The sequence below is a fragment of the Brassica oleracea genome, chromosome C9 (assembly GCF_000695525.1).
Source record: "Brassica oleracea var. oleracea cultivar TO1000 chromosome C9, BOL, whole genome shotgun sequence".
NCBI classification, from domain to species: domain Eukaryota; kingdom Viridiplantae; phylum Streptophyta; class Magnoliopsida; order Brassicales; family Brassicaceae; genus Brassica; species Brassica oleracea.
In genome coordinates this window covers 52,653,735-52,669,032 of record NC_027756.1, presented here as the reverse complement: position 1 = coordinate 52,669,032, position 15,298 = coordinate 52,653,735, and the positions used below count along the sequence as shown (strand labels likewise).

Here is a 15,298-nt window from a genome sequence, read left to right as displayed (position 1 = left end):
TTTTCTTAACTAAAATATCTTCAAAATCTATTCTAATATATAGCATTTATGATCGATATAAATTTGAATATTTATATTCTTATTGTTGGTAGGATATATTTATTAACAGTAAATAGGTATGTTTGGTAAGTTTCTAGACAGAAGAATAAATGTGTACATCTCGTCTAAATTTTAAAATGTTTTGCGAGAACCATATCAACATGATACAAAATTAATTTGGTAGATTAATTGTAAAAAACCTAATAGTCACGAAAATATATGTTTTTGCATTTATTTATATTTTTTTTTTAAATTAAAATTCATTTGGAAGAATTTAATAGTGAGAACCATTAATTATATCATATAATATTTCATGAATCTGACAATTTATAGTTTTATTTAAAACTTAAGAAGATAGTGAGATAAAAGTAATAATGAAAACAGTGTTCAGTTATCTATTCATGTAGCCTACAAAAATACAAAGTGGACCAAAATATTGATTTAATTCTTATAGTCCGAAATGAATCTTGAGTTAGTTGTGGACCTTGTGGCATGTATCAAAAGTAATAATAGTCTATGTGCTCTATAACACTAATGGTTTTTATGTGAATAAGTCAAATTTGAATAAGAGTATTGACATCATATATGTTGCATTGTCCATAGTTAAAGAGAATCATTAAAAACACGTTAGGCAAACATTTGACATTGCAGGAGCATTTCCATATTTTCGTGTATTATAAGGTCTACCAAATAAAATATAGATGTGGTTAGGATCTGATATCAATGTGTATTAAAAATGTGGGCCTAATAAATAATAAGTTGTGATTAAATTATTGTTAGAGAAATATATGGTAACATATTGTTAGTATAAATTTAAGGTAAGACCAAAATATTAGTAATCTAATGAAAGAGTCCAAACAACTTGTATAAGTAGATTTTTTCAGAATGATTCTCTTTTAATAGAATAGATTTAGAAATTAATTAAAGAGGTCTTAATGGATAAAAGATTTGAGAGGATTTCATGTTTTTTTTTAAAAAATTTCCTCTTATTATATCTATCATTTATAAATTTTACATGAAATTCAAGATTATTAATAGATTAGTCAGTTGTGTAAGTTTTCTCAAATTACAGCTTATTGGAAATATGTATTTTATCAATAAAATCTTTTAAATAGAATTTTTGTAAGATTTGGATGATATTTACAAGTGAAAAAGAAATGAATTAAAATACCACCTTCTATGACGGAATTTGAAACTTTTTTAAAAAGTAAAAAAAAAGTCTATTTCACATTTAAAAAAAAAGAATTAACTGTATGAAATTAAAAAAAATATATTTGAAAATAACTTTTTAATTTTTTTTTAAATTTTATATATTTCATGGAACGATAAAATATTATAGTAACTTAAAAATATAAATAAATATTTAAAATTTAAAAGCTTTTTTCCACAACTCTGAAATTTCTTCAAAATCCATAAAATTTGTAACAAATCTTTTTAAGATTTACTCAAATCTTGGATTTTATTGCATTTACTCAAATCTTGGATTTTATTGCATTTACTCAATCTTGGATTATATCGTATCTTTGACTTAATAAGCCAAATAATATATTTCTTGAATAAACGTTGATATATCTAATTGTAAGAAGGTTTGACAATAAAAGTAATTCTATAAAAGTGAGGATTCTTGAATAATACTATAAGAAATAATATATTTCTTGCCAAATTGTCTCAAAGGCTACATTTCAAAATCACAATATCTCTGATAGTGACCACATAGGAGTATTTATAAATTTTATAATCCAAAAGGTCAAGAAAATGGGCGGAAAGCTGAATGGGGTCTAAACCAAACACACACATAACTATGAAGGTTTTGTCTCCTTTATAGATTCTCCGTATCTGTCTAAACAACAATTGGATAAAGTACATAGATGTTCGGTCTTTTCACAAAAACCCATAGAGAAAAAACAGAGTCCTCTGCTTCGTCAATTTCAATGGAGAAGAAGAAGAATGGTGTGCGAGTGATTCTCTTCCCGTTGCCATTACAAGGCTGCATAAACCCTATGCTTCAGCTTGCCAACATCCTTCACTCAAGAGGTTTCTCCATCACTGTCATCCACACGCGCTTCAACGCCCCAAGAGCTTCAACCCATCCTCTCTTCACCTTCTTAGAGATACCAGACGGCTTGTCTGAATCTCAGATCAACGACGAGCCTACTTCTAATGTTATGTCTCTCCTCGCGCATATCAACGTCAACGCTGAGTCCCCGTTTCGTGAATGCTTGCAGAAGCTGTTGCTTCAAGAATCGGAGAGGGTTAGCTGTTTGATCGATGATTGTGGATGGCTCTTCACACAATCAGTTGCAGAGAGTTTGAATCTTCCGAGGCTTGTTCTCTCTACTTTCAAAGCTACTTTGTTGAATGCTTATCCTATTCTCCCGCGTATCCGAACCAAAGGCTATCTTCCAGTTTCAGGTAATGGCTTAGTATTCTCAGTTATGTATATCTAGATAATTGTATTATTTGTTTTAAAAGTTATATTAATTAGTTAGAATCATATTTAAGGATTTTAAGAAATGTTAAAGTTATTTGTTTTTTTTATAAATAGTTTTTTATGCCTAAAGTTATATTCAATTTTATTGATAATTTTAAAAAGATTTTTTTTTAAACACTGAAAAAAAGTATTCACAATTTTGTTTTCGGCAGATTTGTGAATAAATAAAAAAACATTGATTCCTAGATATTCTTAGACTAAGGGCCTGAATGGTTTTTCCGCTACCACCCGCAAACACAGTTTTTTGGTTGGTAGCGGTTGACAGCATTTCGAAACAATCATACAAACCGCTACAAATCGGTTTAAACCGCTCTGAACTTCTTAAAATCAAAAGCTGATTACAGCTAGCGTTTGCGGTTGCGGGAGGATAATTTTTTTTTCTTTTTTTTTAAAAACATATAAATACAAAAATAAAAATATTCAATAAAAGTTTAAAATTGGAATTATAAAAATACTAAAATATATCTATTATATTTTAATTACTATTATAAAATTTTAAAATTAAAATATTTTCTATAATTTTAAAAAATTTAAAACTATAACTTTCTAAATATAATTTTCATATTTATTATAATATTCTATTTTTGATATTTTATAATTAAATAAAATGTAAATATTGTTAATTTATTATTTAACCGCTATTGTATTTGATAGTTAACCAGTCATAAGTATCCCGCAGCCGCACAAATTTCTAACCGCAGAACCAGTCATACAAATCTCTTAAAACTGCTAGAAACCCGCAACCGCAAACTCCTGCAACCGCTGCGTTTGAACCAGTCAGACGCTAAATAAAACCGTCGATACCACTTAATCATCTAGTTTCTATCTTCACGTTGGGTTTAAGACCTGTCTTTTTGTACCTTTTAAGATGGTTTTGAACCTTTGTGTCTTAGATTCGGGAGCAGAGGACCCTGTTCTTGAGTTCCCTCCGCTTTTAAAGAGAGATCTTCCAAGGATTTTCGGAGAATACGGAGAGAAACTCGATCCATTCTTAGATACTGTCGTCGACACAACGATGAGATCTTCAGGTCTAATATTCATGTCCTGCGAGGAGCTGGAGAAACATTCGTTGACTCTCTCCAACGAAATCTTCAAGGTTCCCGTCTTTGCGATTGGTCCGTTTCACAGCTACTTCTCCGCTTCGTCTAGTAGCCTTTTCAGACAAGACGAGACTTGCATTCATTGGTTAGATAATCAAGAAGATAAATCCGTTATCTACGTGAGTCTAGGAAGCGTTGTGAACATAACGGAATCAGAGTTTTTGGAGATTGCGTGGGGTTTAAGCAATAGCAAACAGCCTTTCTTGTGGGTGGTACGACCCGGTTTGGTCTTAGGCGCACAGTGGATCGAGTTACTCACCGAAGAGCTCGTGAGGAGCCTTGAGGAGAAAGGGAAGATAGTGAAGTGGTCTCCACAACAGGAGGTTCTTGCGCACCGAGCCGTTGGTGGGTTCTTGACACACAATGGTTGGAACTCGACGCTAGAGAGTATATGCGAAGGGGTTCCTATGATCTGTTTACCTGGAGGTTGGGATCAAATGCTGAACGCAAGATTTGTGAGCGATGTTTGGAGGGTTGGTATTCATTTGGAGGGTCAGATAGAGAGGAAGGAGATAGAGAAAGCTGTGAGGATGTTAATGGTTGAAAGTGAAGGAGAAATGATTCGTGAGAGGATGAATGTTTTGAAAGATGAGCTTGGGAGATCGGTTAAAGAAGGTGGCTCATCTTTTAGGTCTATAGAAACCCTAACGAATCATATACTATCGTTGTAATAATGGGAATATTTAGCAAAAAAAAAAAACACCTAAACGTTCCTCTAAAATGCAAAATATATTCTCAATATTGTTTTGATTGTGGAATAACCTATTTATGTCAAAACATTTTATTTAAGATGTAACAAAAGCTATATACTGCAAGTGATGTAATCGAAAAATTTCAATAAACTTGTTTGCCTGCAATTCAAACAACATACTATCATGTTAACCCTATTTATTTAACATAAATATTGTTTGGATATTTAAAATTGTTTTGATTGTGGAATAACCTACATAATGCAAGTGAGTAATCGAAAAATTTCAATAAACCTGTTTGTTTGCAGTGGAAACAACATACTATAAGATTAACTAGCTTTATGCAAAATAAATATTGATTTGTATATTTAAAATATATATTGTGGTGCATTTTAAATGTGTGCTTTTGTATTTCTCTTTATCAAAAAAGTCTTCCAGACAATATATTTGTATCAAACTCAACTGTTCTTCGTAATTATCACCCACCAAAAAAGCAACATCCTTGTCCTAATCAAGTACATGTGTCACTCACACTTATCGTGTATGTCACTGTTTCAGTGGATAAACTACTTTTCTTATTTTTTTTTTGATAAAAAAACTACTTTTATTATTTTATGGTCCTTATTCTCTAGAAAGATAATCAGTTGCAAAGAGAAGAACAATCTTGATTCTTGAAATGGAGAAGAGAAACAAGAGACGAATGATTCTCTTCCCTCTACCACTACAAGGATGCATAAACCCTATGCTTCAGCTAGCAAAGATCCTATTCTCAAGAGGCTTCTCAATCACCATCATCCACACGCGCTTCAACGCGCCCAAATCTTCGGACCACCCTCTCTTCACTTTCCTACAGATCCCCGACGGTTTGTCCGAAACTCAGAAGCAGTCACGCGATGTCCTGCTTCAGCTCACGCTCCTCAACAACAACTGCGAGAACCCGCTACGAGAGTGTTTGACCAATCTCATCAAAGGTTCAGAAACAGAGGAAGGTGGTGAGATCAGCTGTTTGATCGATGATTCCGGGTGGGTTTTCACGCAGTCCGTTGCGGATAGTTTCAATCTCCCGAGATTCGTCCTCTGCGCGTATAAGTTCACGTTCTTTCTCGGACATCTTCTTGTACCTCAGCTTCGCCGTGAAGGGTTTCTTCCGTTTCCAGGTACTGCTTCGATCTCCAGAGCCGGGACCCATTCCAATTTTTTTTTTATAATCTTGTTTTTATACTTATAAAATTATATATATAAAAAACTATACAACCAAAAATCAGAATATAGATTTAGGGTGTGATGGGTAATTGCCGCTGATATTTTTTACAACCACAATTATAGAGTCTTAAATTTAAGCCAATCTTGATTTGTATTTTTTTTCTTCAAAATTCACATCCATTTTTTTTAAATTCACAACACTTTTTTAAACTCGTGTTTCTGTAGAAGCAAATACCTAAAACTCAAATTTATTTTTAAAAAAAAAATTAAATATATAAAACCAAATCATAAAAAATTACAACAATATTTTTATAAAATCACAGATCTTACCGATCACACCTATAAACTTTTGTTCAGGTAAATATATAGATAAATTCAGTTACAAAAAAAAAATATATATATATATATATATAGATAAATTCGTTTTAAATAACATATAGATTTATATGTAAAAACGTTATTTATGTATTTTATATATAGATTAATATATAAAAATAAATAATTTTTTTAAATTGGAAGCCCTTATAATATTGGAGCCCCATTAAAATGTTTCATGTAAATGGGCTCAGGCCCGGCCCTGTCGATCTCATAATATGATCACTGTCTCTATTTCTTGAACTCTGTTTCAGATTCAGAAGCAGAGGACTCTGTTCCGGCGTTTCAACCGCTTCGAAAGAAAGATCTCGCGAGAATCATGGGAAAAAAAGATCAGGTCGAGCCGCTGGATGCTTACTTGGTCAAGATACTCGAGACGACGAAGCCAGCTTCGGGGCTCATAGTCATGTCCTGCGAAGAGCTCGACAGAGATTCGCTTTCCGAGTCCCACAAAGTCTTTGCCTTTCCTATATACCCCATTGGCCCACCTCACATCCATGTCGTGCCAGCTTCGTCTAGCAGCTTGTTCGAACCGGACCAGAGCTGCACTCCTTGGCTAGATAAGCAAGAAACGAGATCAGTGATGTACGTGAGCTTAGGGAGTATAGTGACAATCACCGAGTCTCAGTTCTTGGAGATTGCTTGTGGCTTAAGGCAAACTAACCTATCTTTCTTGTGGGTTGTTAGGCCTGGTTCCGTCCAGGGCCGAGACTGGATCGAGTCGTTACCATCAGGGTTCATGGAAGGTCTTAACGGAAAAGGAAAGATAGTGAAATGGGCGCCGCAGCTAGATGTTCTCGCGCATAGAGCAACGGGTGGGTTCTTGACACATAACGGATGGAACTCGACGCTAGAGAGTATATGCGAAGGGGTTCCTATGATCAGCTTGCCTTTTGTGTGGGACCAGTTGCTTAACGCGAGGTTCGTTAGCGATGTGTGGAGGATAGGGATTCACTTGGAAGGTCGCATAGAGAGGAGAGAAATCGAGAGTGCCGTGATAAGACTAATGGTTGAACCGGAAGGGAAACAGATTCGAGAGAGAGTTAACGCGTTGCGAGATGAAGTAAGAAGATCGGTTCAACGAGGAGGCTCGTCATCTCGGTATTTAGATGATCTGGTTGATCGTATTACATCATTCTAGCTTTGTAATTTAACCATGGGAGATCGTTAACCGGAAATGATTCTGGTCATTGTGTCGGACACTCTTGGTTTAAATGACCGTTGAAACTAAACTAATATTACATGTTGTTGTTTTGAATTTGAGGAGTTAATTGGTCACATTTTGTTCATGAAATGAGTTGGATTGATATTAGTCTGGATATAGTAAAATAATTTTACCGCGGATTTAGATCCTGAACATCCTGATATTTAAAAAAAAATGAAAGAGAAAAAAAATGAAAAGTGTGACCGTTATATGTTGCATATTGCGACTCTTGAACCTTCTTAACGGACTGTTTACTCTGTTCCTACTAGGCTACAAAACCAGATAAAGTTAAAGGGATCTGGTCTTTCTTTAGCACATCGAGAAGAGCAGAGTTTTGTCTCCACGTTATAAATATATATATTTTTAATGTCAGATAGATACTACATCTTATCTCAATTGTGACACATTGGCTTATATTATCAAGAGCATTGTATCTGGTTTGATTTGAAACACACAAGGAGAAAAGCTTCAATGGAGAAGAGTAACGGCCTACGAGTGGTTCTGTTCCCACTTCCTATACAAGGCTGCATTAACCCAATGTTTCAGCTCGCCAAGATCCTCCACTCAAGAGGTTTCTCCATCACTGTGATCCACACGCGCTTCAACACGCCGAAAGCTTCAAACCACCCTCTCTACACCTTCTTAGAGATCCAAGACGGCTTGTCCGAAGCAGAGGCAAGCACTCGCGATGTCACACTTGTCCTGACGCTTCTCAACCAAAGCTGCTGTAGAGGATGGATTCGACCATCCCCCAAGGCCCGAAGAATAGACGGCCCGATCCGTATAAGGTGAAGCGACAGCTCGGCTCCACGGCTCGAAGCGCTGATCTCTCGGCGCGACGCGAGAGTGCTTTTAGTCGATCGTATATCGAATAAACGTATCCGGCTCAACGGCCCTTCGAAGAAACGTGGGCTTCTCGGTCCAACGAGTTAAAAGCCCACGAAGGCGACGCGAGCTAGGTCACGGAAGAGCTTCAAGTCGATTATATAAGGAGAAGGGAGGTGCAACGTAAAGAGAATCCAAAATCACTCATACATACTGGGCGGCTGGATTAGGGTTTTACCTTTATTATCTCGCCTGGTTGTATCTTTCCAGTAAAGCTCTTCGAGCTCCGGCACCCTTTCCTTTACGCATTTCTTTTCCTTGTAACCGACGAAACGCTTTTCCGACCATCAATAAGACTTCTTTGCTTAACCCACGTCTAAAACCGAACGTTTCCTTGTTTAGTACCGTTTCTCGATCAAACAGCTGCGAGGCTCCCTTTCGTGACTGTTTGACTAAACTGCTGCAATCCGAAACAGAGGAAAGGAAACAGACGATTAGCTGTTTGATCGATGATTCTGGATGGATATTCACACAACACCTCGCTCAGAGTTTGAATCTCTCGAGATTTGTTCTTAGTACTTATAAAGTCTCCTTCTTTGTGGGTCATTTTGTTCTTCCTAAGCTCCGCCGTGAAAGATATCTTCAACCGCAAGGCTCTTCTATCGCATGTTCAGAACAAGACGAACCAGCAGAGGAGTTCCCGCCGCTTCGAAAGAAGGATCTTTTACGGATCCTCGACGAAGAAACAGAGGTTCTAGACTCGTACTCGGATATGATTTTGGAAACGACAAAGGCATCTTCAGGTCTTGTTTTCGTGTCATCCTGCGAAGAGCTGGATGAAGACTCACTCAGGCAAGCACGTAGAGAGTTTCAAGTCCCCATCTTTGCGATAGGACCTTCTCATAGCTACTTCCCGGGATCTTCTAGTAGTTTGTTCACACCGGACCAGACTTGTATTCAGTGGTTAGACAAACAGGAAGACAAAACCGTGATTTACGTGAGTTTTGGGAGTGTCGTGAACATCAGTGAAACAGAGTTGTTAGAGATATCTTGGGGTCTAAGAAACAGCGACCAACCCTTTTTGTGGGTGGTACGTGTTGGTATGGTCAATGGTACTAAGTGGATCGAGGCAATACCGGAGAAGGGGAAGATAGTGAAATGGGCACCGCAACAAGACGTTCTAAAGCATCGAGCTACTGGTGGATTCTTGACACATAATGGTTGGAACTCGACGGTTGAGAGTGTTTGTGAAGGCGTCCCTATGATTTGTGTGCCTTCTGTATGGGACCAGTTGCTAAATGCAAGGTTTGTTAGTGATGTGTGGATGGTGGGGCTTCATCTGAGATCGAGAGAGTGGTGAGGAAACTGTTGTTGGAACCTGAAGGTGAAGTGATCCGAGAGAGGATGAAACTTCTTGGGGAGAAAGTAGGAAGATCGGTTAAACAAAACGGTTCGGCTTATCGATCTTTGGAACGTTTGGTTGATCATATATCATCTTTCTAGCTTTTTATGGGTACTTTGATATCTTTGTCATTTTAGTATTTTGTAACTAATAAATTGTTAGTGTTTTGAAGATATTACTCCTTTGTGTTTGGCATTGTTGGAATAAAAACAAGACTAATTTGCATTTAGTTCTTTCTTTTTTTTGAAACCTTGATTTGCATTTCTTACATTCTAATCAAAACAAAAATCCCTAAATCATTTGCTCCGTACCAAGTCGAGTTCTTGCTTCTCTAATGTTGGAAATTTTAGTTTTGTGAATTCGACCCAATGCCAAAACATACTTTTGTTATTTCCAATATATTCGCATACAAACCGAATCTGATTTGAACCCAGATAATACTAAACAGATAAACTAAAATGGATCTGGTCTTTCTTTATTAGCTCATCGAGAGGAGCAGAGTGTTGTCTCCACGTTATATAAATATATAATTTTTTTAATGTCAAATAGACATCTTATCTCAAATGTGGCATTGCATTATATCATGAGGAGATTTGCATCTGGTTTGAAACACACAAATAGAGACGAGCTTCAATGGAGAAGAGTAATGGCCTACGCGTGGTTTTGTTCCCACTTCCTATACAAGGCTGCATTAACCCTATGTTTCAGCTCGCCAAGATCCTCCACTCAAGAGGTTTCTCCATCACTGTCATCCACACGCGCTTCAACGCGCCAAAAGCTTCAAACCACCATCTCTACACCTTCTCAGAGATCCCAGACGGCTTGTCCGAAGCAGAGGCAAGCACTCAAGATGTCACACTTCTCCTGACGCTTCTCAACCGAAGCTGTGAGGCTCCGTTTCGTGACTGTTTGACTAAGCTTTTGAGATCCTCAGAGGAAGAGAAACAGAGGATTAGCTGTTTGATCGATGATGCTGGATGGATCTTCACACAACCCCTTGCTCAGAGTCTGAATCTCCCGAGATTGGTCACTAATACCTATAAAGTATCCTTCTTTGTAGGTCATTTTGTTATTCCTAAACTCCGCCGTGAAAGATACCTTCCACTGCAAGGTACTATTTGCTTCTTATTTAACCTAAAACAGTTTTAATATGATTATAAAATATTTTCCTATAGAGGTTGACTTTCATGGTCCAATATTTCTATAAATCATCTACAGAGGTTACAATTTTATTAGTCATATGAAATCATCATCTATCAAAACGAGTGTTTTTAAAACCGGACCGGCTAGCGAACCGAAATGCTTTTGGGTCATGGGTCATTGTGGTTCGACCGGGTCTGAACCGGGTTTGATCGGATTTACTTAGATTAAACTAAATTTAATGATATTTTATAAATAATATGCATACTTTTTCAAAAAATAAATCATATCAAATAAAATGTTTAAATATCCATATTGTGTAGAAAAACTTAAAAAAAAACAATTAAAATCTAAAATTAATATGAAAAGTACATTTAAACTTTATTCGCAGATCTTATCACTCTACGTCTTCATCACCTTTTAAAAAAAGTATATACACATTAGGTAAAAGTTATATTTTGACATACAAATTTCAGAAACGAAAATGTTTCAATGATTTAAAGTATTCAAAACAAGTGATCATGAAATATTTTTTTTTTAAAGTGAGAAGTAAACAAAAACAATATCTTGACGTGAATATTAAACTTTGTGAATCTTATAATTTATGATTTGTAGAGAAGACAAAAAAAAATACGACAGACGAAAAATGAAGAAAAATGAATTGTTTCATTAACAAAATTTTAGCTTATATACAAACCGGGGTTTGGCCGGTTCATTGGGTCGCCGGTTCCCGGGTTTTTGACGGTTCGATAGGGATTTTTAACTGATTCGATTTTAGTTGGGTTTTAGCTTTAACCCAACCCAGATTATTTTCGGCTCATGGTTCAACCCGGTCCGACCGCCGGTTCGATCCGGGTTTAAAAACACTGATCAAAACTAACATTTATTATCAAATTATATTTATTATCGAATTAGCCAACAGGGTATATCAAAAAAAAAAAAACATTTATTCACATGTTCAGAACAAGATGAACCAGCAGAGGAGTTTCCGCCGCTTAAGAAGAAGGATCTCTTACAAATCCTCGATGGAGAAACAGAGGTTCTAAACTCGTACTCTGATATGATCTTGCAAACGACAAAGGCATCTTCAGGTCTTATTTTCGTGTCATCATGTGAAGAGTTGGATCAAGAATCACTCAGCCAAGCACGTAAAGACTACCAAATCCCGATCTTTGCGATAGGACCATCTCATATCTACTTCCCGGGCTCTTCTAGTAGTTTGTTCACAGTTGATGAGACTTGTATTCAGTGGTTAGACAAACAAGAAGACAACTCCGTGATCTACGTGAGTTTTGGAAGCGTTGTGAACATCAGTGAATCAGAGTTGTTGGAGATTGCTTGGGGCCTAAGAAAGAGCGACCAACCCTTCTTGTGGGTGGTACGGGTTGGTATGGTCAATGGCACTAAGTGGATCGAGGCTATACCGGAAAAGCTCATGGATAGGCTTGAGGAGAAGGGGAAGATAGTGAAATGGGCACCGCAACAAGACGTTCTAAAGCATCGCGCTACTGGTGGATTCTTGACACATAATGGTTGGAACTCGACGGTTGAGAGTGTATGTGAAGGCGTCCCTATGATTTGTGTGCCTTCTGTATGGGACCAGTTGCTTAATGCAAGGTTTGTTAGTGATGTGTGGATGGTGGGGCTTCATCTAGAGGGTAGGATCGAGAGAAATAAGATCGAGAGAGTGGTGAGGAAACTATTGTTGGAACCTGATGGTGAAGTGATCCGAGAGAGGATGAAACTTCTTGCTGAGAAAGTAGGAAGATCGGTTAAACAAAACGGTTCGGCTTATCGATCTTTGGAACGTTTGGTTGATCATATATCATCTTTCTAGCCATATTTATGAATGTTTTGATTCCTGTTATTTAAATTTTTCAACTAATAAAGTGTTAATGTTTTGGAGATATTTCTCTACCGTTGTAAACTTTGGTCTTTGTGGGTTCGACATTACATGCGTACCTCATCCACATTGCTGTGCATTTACTGTTTTAAACTTGACCGAACCAAAGACCATGCCTACATTTGTTTTTTTTTTTTTATAAACTCTATCGACTGATCCGGTCGGTTTCGAGAGGAACATACTTAGTGTTACAGAGTGGACTGGCTACCGAACTGTCTCTTATTTATTAATATATTTTGCATAGAAGCGGAATCTGAGCTTAACCTTGAGTATACCAAATATATTTATATTTTTAATTCTGACAACTAATGTTGATTATTAAATTGAATCACTAGTTCTTGTCCTTCTGTAACTACTAAGGGACATCATAGCTTATATTATTTTATTACGTTAAGTAGTAAATACCTCATCTCCAAGGAGATAGCATTCCCTGAGCTTAGATCAGGAAAAAAATAGGGAGAAAGCTTCAATGGAGAAGAATAATGGCAGACGAGTGATTCTGTTTCCACTTCCACTACAAGGCTGCATCAACCCCATGATTCAGCTTGCCAAGATCCTACACTCAAGAGGTTTTTCCATCACTGTTATCCACACTCGCTTCAACGCTCCAAAACCTACAAGCCACCCTCTCTTCAGCTTCCTAGAGATAAAAGACGGCTTGTCTGAAACAGAGACAAGAACTGATGATAACACGTGGCTCTTCACTCTTCTCAACCGAAGATGCGAGACTCCGTTTCGTGACTGTTTGACTAACCTTTTGGGATCTTCTTCAGATTCAGAAACAGAGAGGATTAGCTGTTTGATCCATGACTCTGGATGGACCTTCTTCACACGATCCGTAGCAAAGAGTTTGAAACTCCCGAGATTGGTTCTCAATACGTACACAGTCTCCTTCTTTCTCAACCATTTTGCTCTTCCTAAGCTCCGCCGTGAAGTGTCTCTTCTGTCTCAAGGTATATTATTATTTCTCGCTTTACATACACCATTTACTCTCTAATATGAATATTCCCATCTTTGTATGATTTTTCATTTTCAAATCTTTTAGATATATCTGAAATTAATTATTATTTTTTTGTTTAAGTATTACTGCGACATGAGTTTACATCTTCACAGTGCTCCTGATAAATCTGTAGTATAACTAACTGCACAAGCGATTTTGTTCTATAGAGAGTGCGCTTGAGATCTTAGCCAGTGTTTAGAAAATTTTAAGTTTCTTACATCTTGCGTATAGATCAAGCAATTTTTTTTTGCTTCCCCTTTTCTATTTGTCACTTTATCATTCCATTTACTCTGAATAATAATATATAAGCGATTTTACTCTATAGAGAGTGAGTTTGGTGCGCATGAGATCTTAGAGCAGCTCCAATAGTTAAACACCGTAAGAGTTTCTAAAAGAAAAAAAAATATTATAATTATTTAAATTTGTTTTATTATTTTTAAAGCAATAAAAACACCAATTTCTCTATGGTGAATGACATCGGTTTTGTTGGTGTGAGAAGAGTTTCTAAAAAAGTCTAACATTAGAACTTTTGGCCATTCTTTTTACTTTTTTTTTCTTAAATGTTTAGAACTCCTCTAGAACTTGTTGTTGGAGGTGCTCTTAGTATAATAGAAAATTAAGTTTCTAGCATCTTGCGTATAGAACAAGCAACTCTTTTATATATTCTTTTACAGATTCAGAACAAGATGATCTAGTTCAGGACTTTCCCCCACTTAGGAAGAAGGATCTTTTACGGATTCTTAAAGAGAAAAGGGAGTACTTAGAACCCTACTTGAATATGATTTTGGAAACGACAAAGTCGTCTTCAGGCATTATAATCATGTCCTGCGAAGAGTTGGAGCAAGACTCACTATGCAAGGCACGTGACGCTTTCAAAGTACCAATATTTGCGATAGGTCCATCTTATAGCAACTTTCCAGCTTCGTCTAGTAGCTTGTTCACACAGGACGAGACTTGCATTCCATGGTTAGACAAACAAGAAGACAGATCCGTAATTTACGTGAGTTTCGGTAGCCTCATTTCCATGACCGGACCAGAGTTAACTGAGATTGCTTGTGGTCTAAGAAACAGCGGCCAACCATTCTTGTTGGTTGTTCGGGTTGGTTTGGTCAAAGGCACAGAATGGATCGAGGCCATACCGGAAGAACTCATGGCAAAGGTTAACGAGAAGGGAAAGATAGTGAAATGGGCACCGCAACAAGAGGTTCTAAAGCATCAAGCCATAGGAGGATTCTTGACACACAGTGGCTGGAACTCGACGGTTGAGAGTGTTCGTGAAGGCGTCCCTATGATCTGTTTGCCTTGTATATGGGACCAATTCGTAGATGCAAGACTTGTTAGTGACGTATGGAGGGTAGGGCTGCATCTAGAGCATCGGATTGACAGAAATGAGATCGAGAGTTTGATAAGGAGTTTGTTTTCTGGAAATGAAGGAGAAGCGATCCGAGAGAGGATGAGACTTCTCAAGGAGAAAGTTGGAAGATCGGTTAAAGAAAACGGTTCGGCATATCGATCTTTAGAGAGTTTGATTGATCATATTTCATCTTTCTAGCTATATGTGTTGTTATGTCTTTGTGTTTTCAATTATGTATCTTGTTTTTTTTTGTCGGCAAAAATTAATTATGTATCTTGTTATCAAGTTGTTTTTAAATTGAGGAAACTCTTCCTTTGTGTTTAGCATTTGTGGAACTTACATTTATTTATATTACTAAAAGAGTTATTCTTGGGTTTAGGTTCACCAACCAATAGAAAATTGTCATTTTAAATCTAGTATCTTTTAATTAAGGAAACCAAATAACTTGAAAATTATATTATCTTTTCAAAATAAAATTTAAAAATAAATAAAAATAATATATAAAAAACGAATTCAAAAAAAAAAAAATGTTGTCAACAAAACACTAAACCCTAAGCTCTAATACTAAACCTA

The 15,298-nt window shown here is 36.6% G+C and overlaps 4 protein-coding genes and 1 pseudogene across 5 annotated transcripts; all 5 read left to right on the top strand.

The window, feature by feature from the left end:
• The first annotated feature begins 1,879 nt into the window (after positions 1-1,879).
• Positions 1,880-4,477, top strand: LOC106313790 (UDP-glycosyltransferase 76C2). Its single transcript, XM_013751704.1, has 2 exons — positions 1,880-2,451; positions 3,424-4,477. Exons 1-2 carry the CDS (start codon positions 1,908-1,910, stop codon positions 4,299-4,301), a joined length of 1,422 nt encoding a protein of 473 aa, XP_013607158.1. The 5' UTR covers positions 1,880-1,907; the 3' UTR covers positions 4,302-4,477.
• Positions 4,478-4,951: 474 nt separating this feature from the next.
• Positions 4,952-7,175, top strand: LOC106318862 (UDP-glycosyltransferase 76C1). 2 transcript variants are annotated; one of them, XM_013757012.1, is made up of 3 exons: positions 4,952-5,476; positions 6,152-6,482; positions 6,585-7,175. In XM_013757012.1, exons 1-3 carry the CDS (start codon positions 4,996-4,998, stop codon positions 7,036-7,038), a joined length of 1,266 nt encoding a protein of 421 aa, XP_013612466.1. In that variant the 5' UTR covers positions 4,952-4,995; the 3' UTR covers positions 7,039-7,175. The 2 variants fall into 2 exon arrangements, with proteins under 2 accessions (XP_013612466.1, XP_013612465.1); XM_013757011.1 differs by having other exon boundaries at positions 6,152-7,175.
• A 397-nt stretch (positions 7,176-7,572) lies between these two features.
• LOC106315334 lies at positions 7,573-9,516 on the top strand (annotated as a pseudogene).
• Positions 9,517-9,957: 441 nt separating this feature from the next.
• On the top strand, positions 9,958-12,305 carry LOC106316927 (UDP-glycosyltransferase 76C3-like). The gene is made up of 2 exons (XM_013754789.1): positions 9,958-10,439; positions 11,431-12,305. Exons 1-2 carry the CDS (start codon positions 9,962-9,964, stop codon positions 12,303-12,305), a joined length of 1,353 nt encoding a protein of 450 aa, XP_013610243.1. The 5' UTR covers positions 9,958-9,961.
• A 473-nt stretch (positions 12,306-12,778) lies between these two features.
• LOC106316095 (UDP-glycosyltransferase 76C4-like) lies at positions 12,779-15,048 on the top strand. Its single transcript, XM_013753961.1, has 2 exons — positions 12,779-13,324; positions 14,046-15,048. The coding sequence occupies exons 1-2, from the start codon at positions 12,841-12,843 to the stop codon at positions 14,921-14,923; spliced, it is 1,362 nt and encodes a 453-aa protein (XP_013609415.1). The 5' UTR covers positions 12,779-12,840; the 3' UTR covers positions 14,924-15,048.
• The last annotated feature ends 250 nt before the right edge of the window (positions 15,049-15,298 follow it).

Coding starts and splice junctions, on each gene's coding strand:
- LOC106318862 (XM_013757011.1), top strand. CDS start 4,996: ATGGAGAAGAGAAACAAGAGACGAATGATTCTCTTCCCTCTACCACTA. Junction 5,477..6,151: donor AGGGTTTCTTCCGTTTCCAG/GTACTGCTTCGA, acceptor ACTCTGTTTCAG/ATTCAGAAGCAGAGGACTCT.
- LOC106316927 (XM_013754789.1), top strand. CDS start 9,962: ATGGAGAAGAGTAATGGCCTACGCGTGGTTTTGTTCCCACTTCCTATA. Junction 10,440..11,430: donor AAGATACCTTCCACTGCAAG/GTACTATTTGCT, acceptor TCACATGTTCAG/AACAAGATGAACCAGCAGAG.
- LOC106316095 (XM_013753961.1), top strand. CDS start 12,841: ATGGAGAAGAATAATGGCAGACGAGTGATTCTGTTTCCACTTCCACTA. Junction 13,325..14,045: donor AGTGTCTCTTCTGTCTCAAG/GTATATTATTAT, acceptor ATTCTTTTACAG/ATTCAGAACAAGATGATCTA.
- LOC106313790 (XM_013751704.1), top strand. CDS start 1,908: ATGTTCGGTCTTTTCACAAAAACCCATAGAGAAAAAACAGAGTCCTCT. Junction 2,452..3,423: donor AGGCTATCTTCCAGTTTCAG/GTAATGGCTTAG, acceptor TTTGTGTCTTAG/ATTCGGGAGCAGAGGACCCT.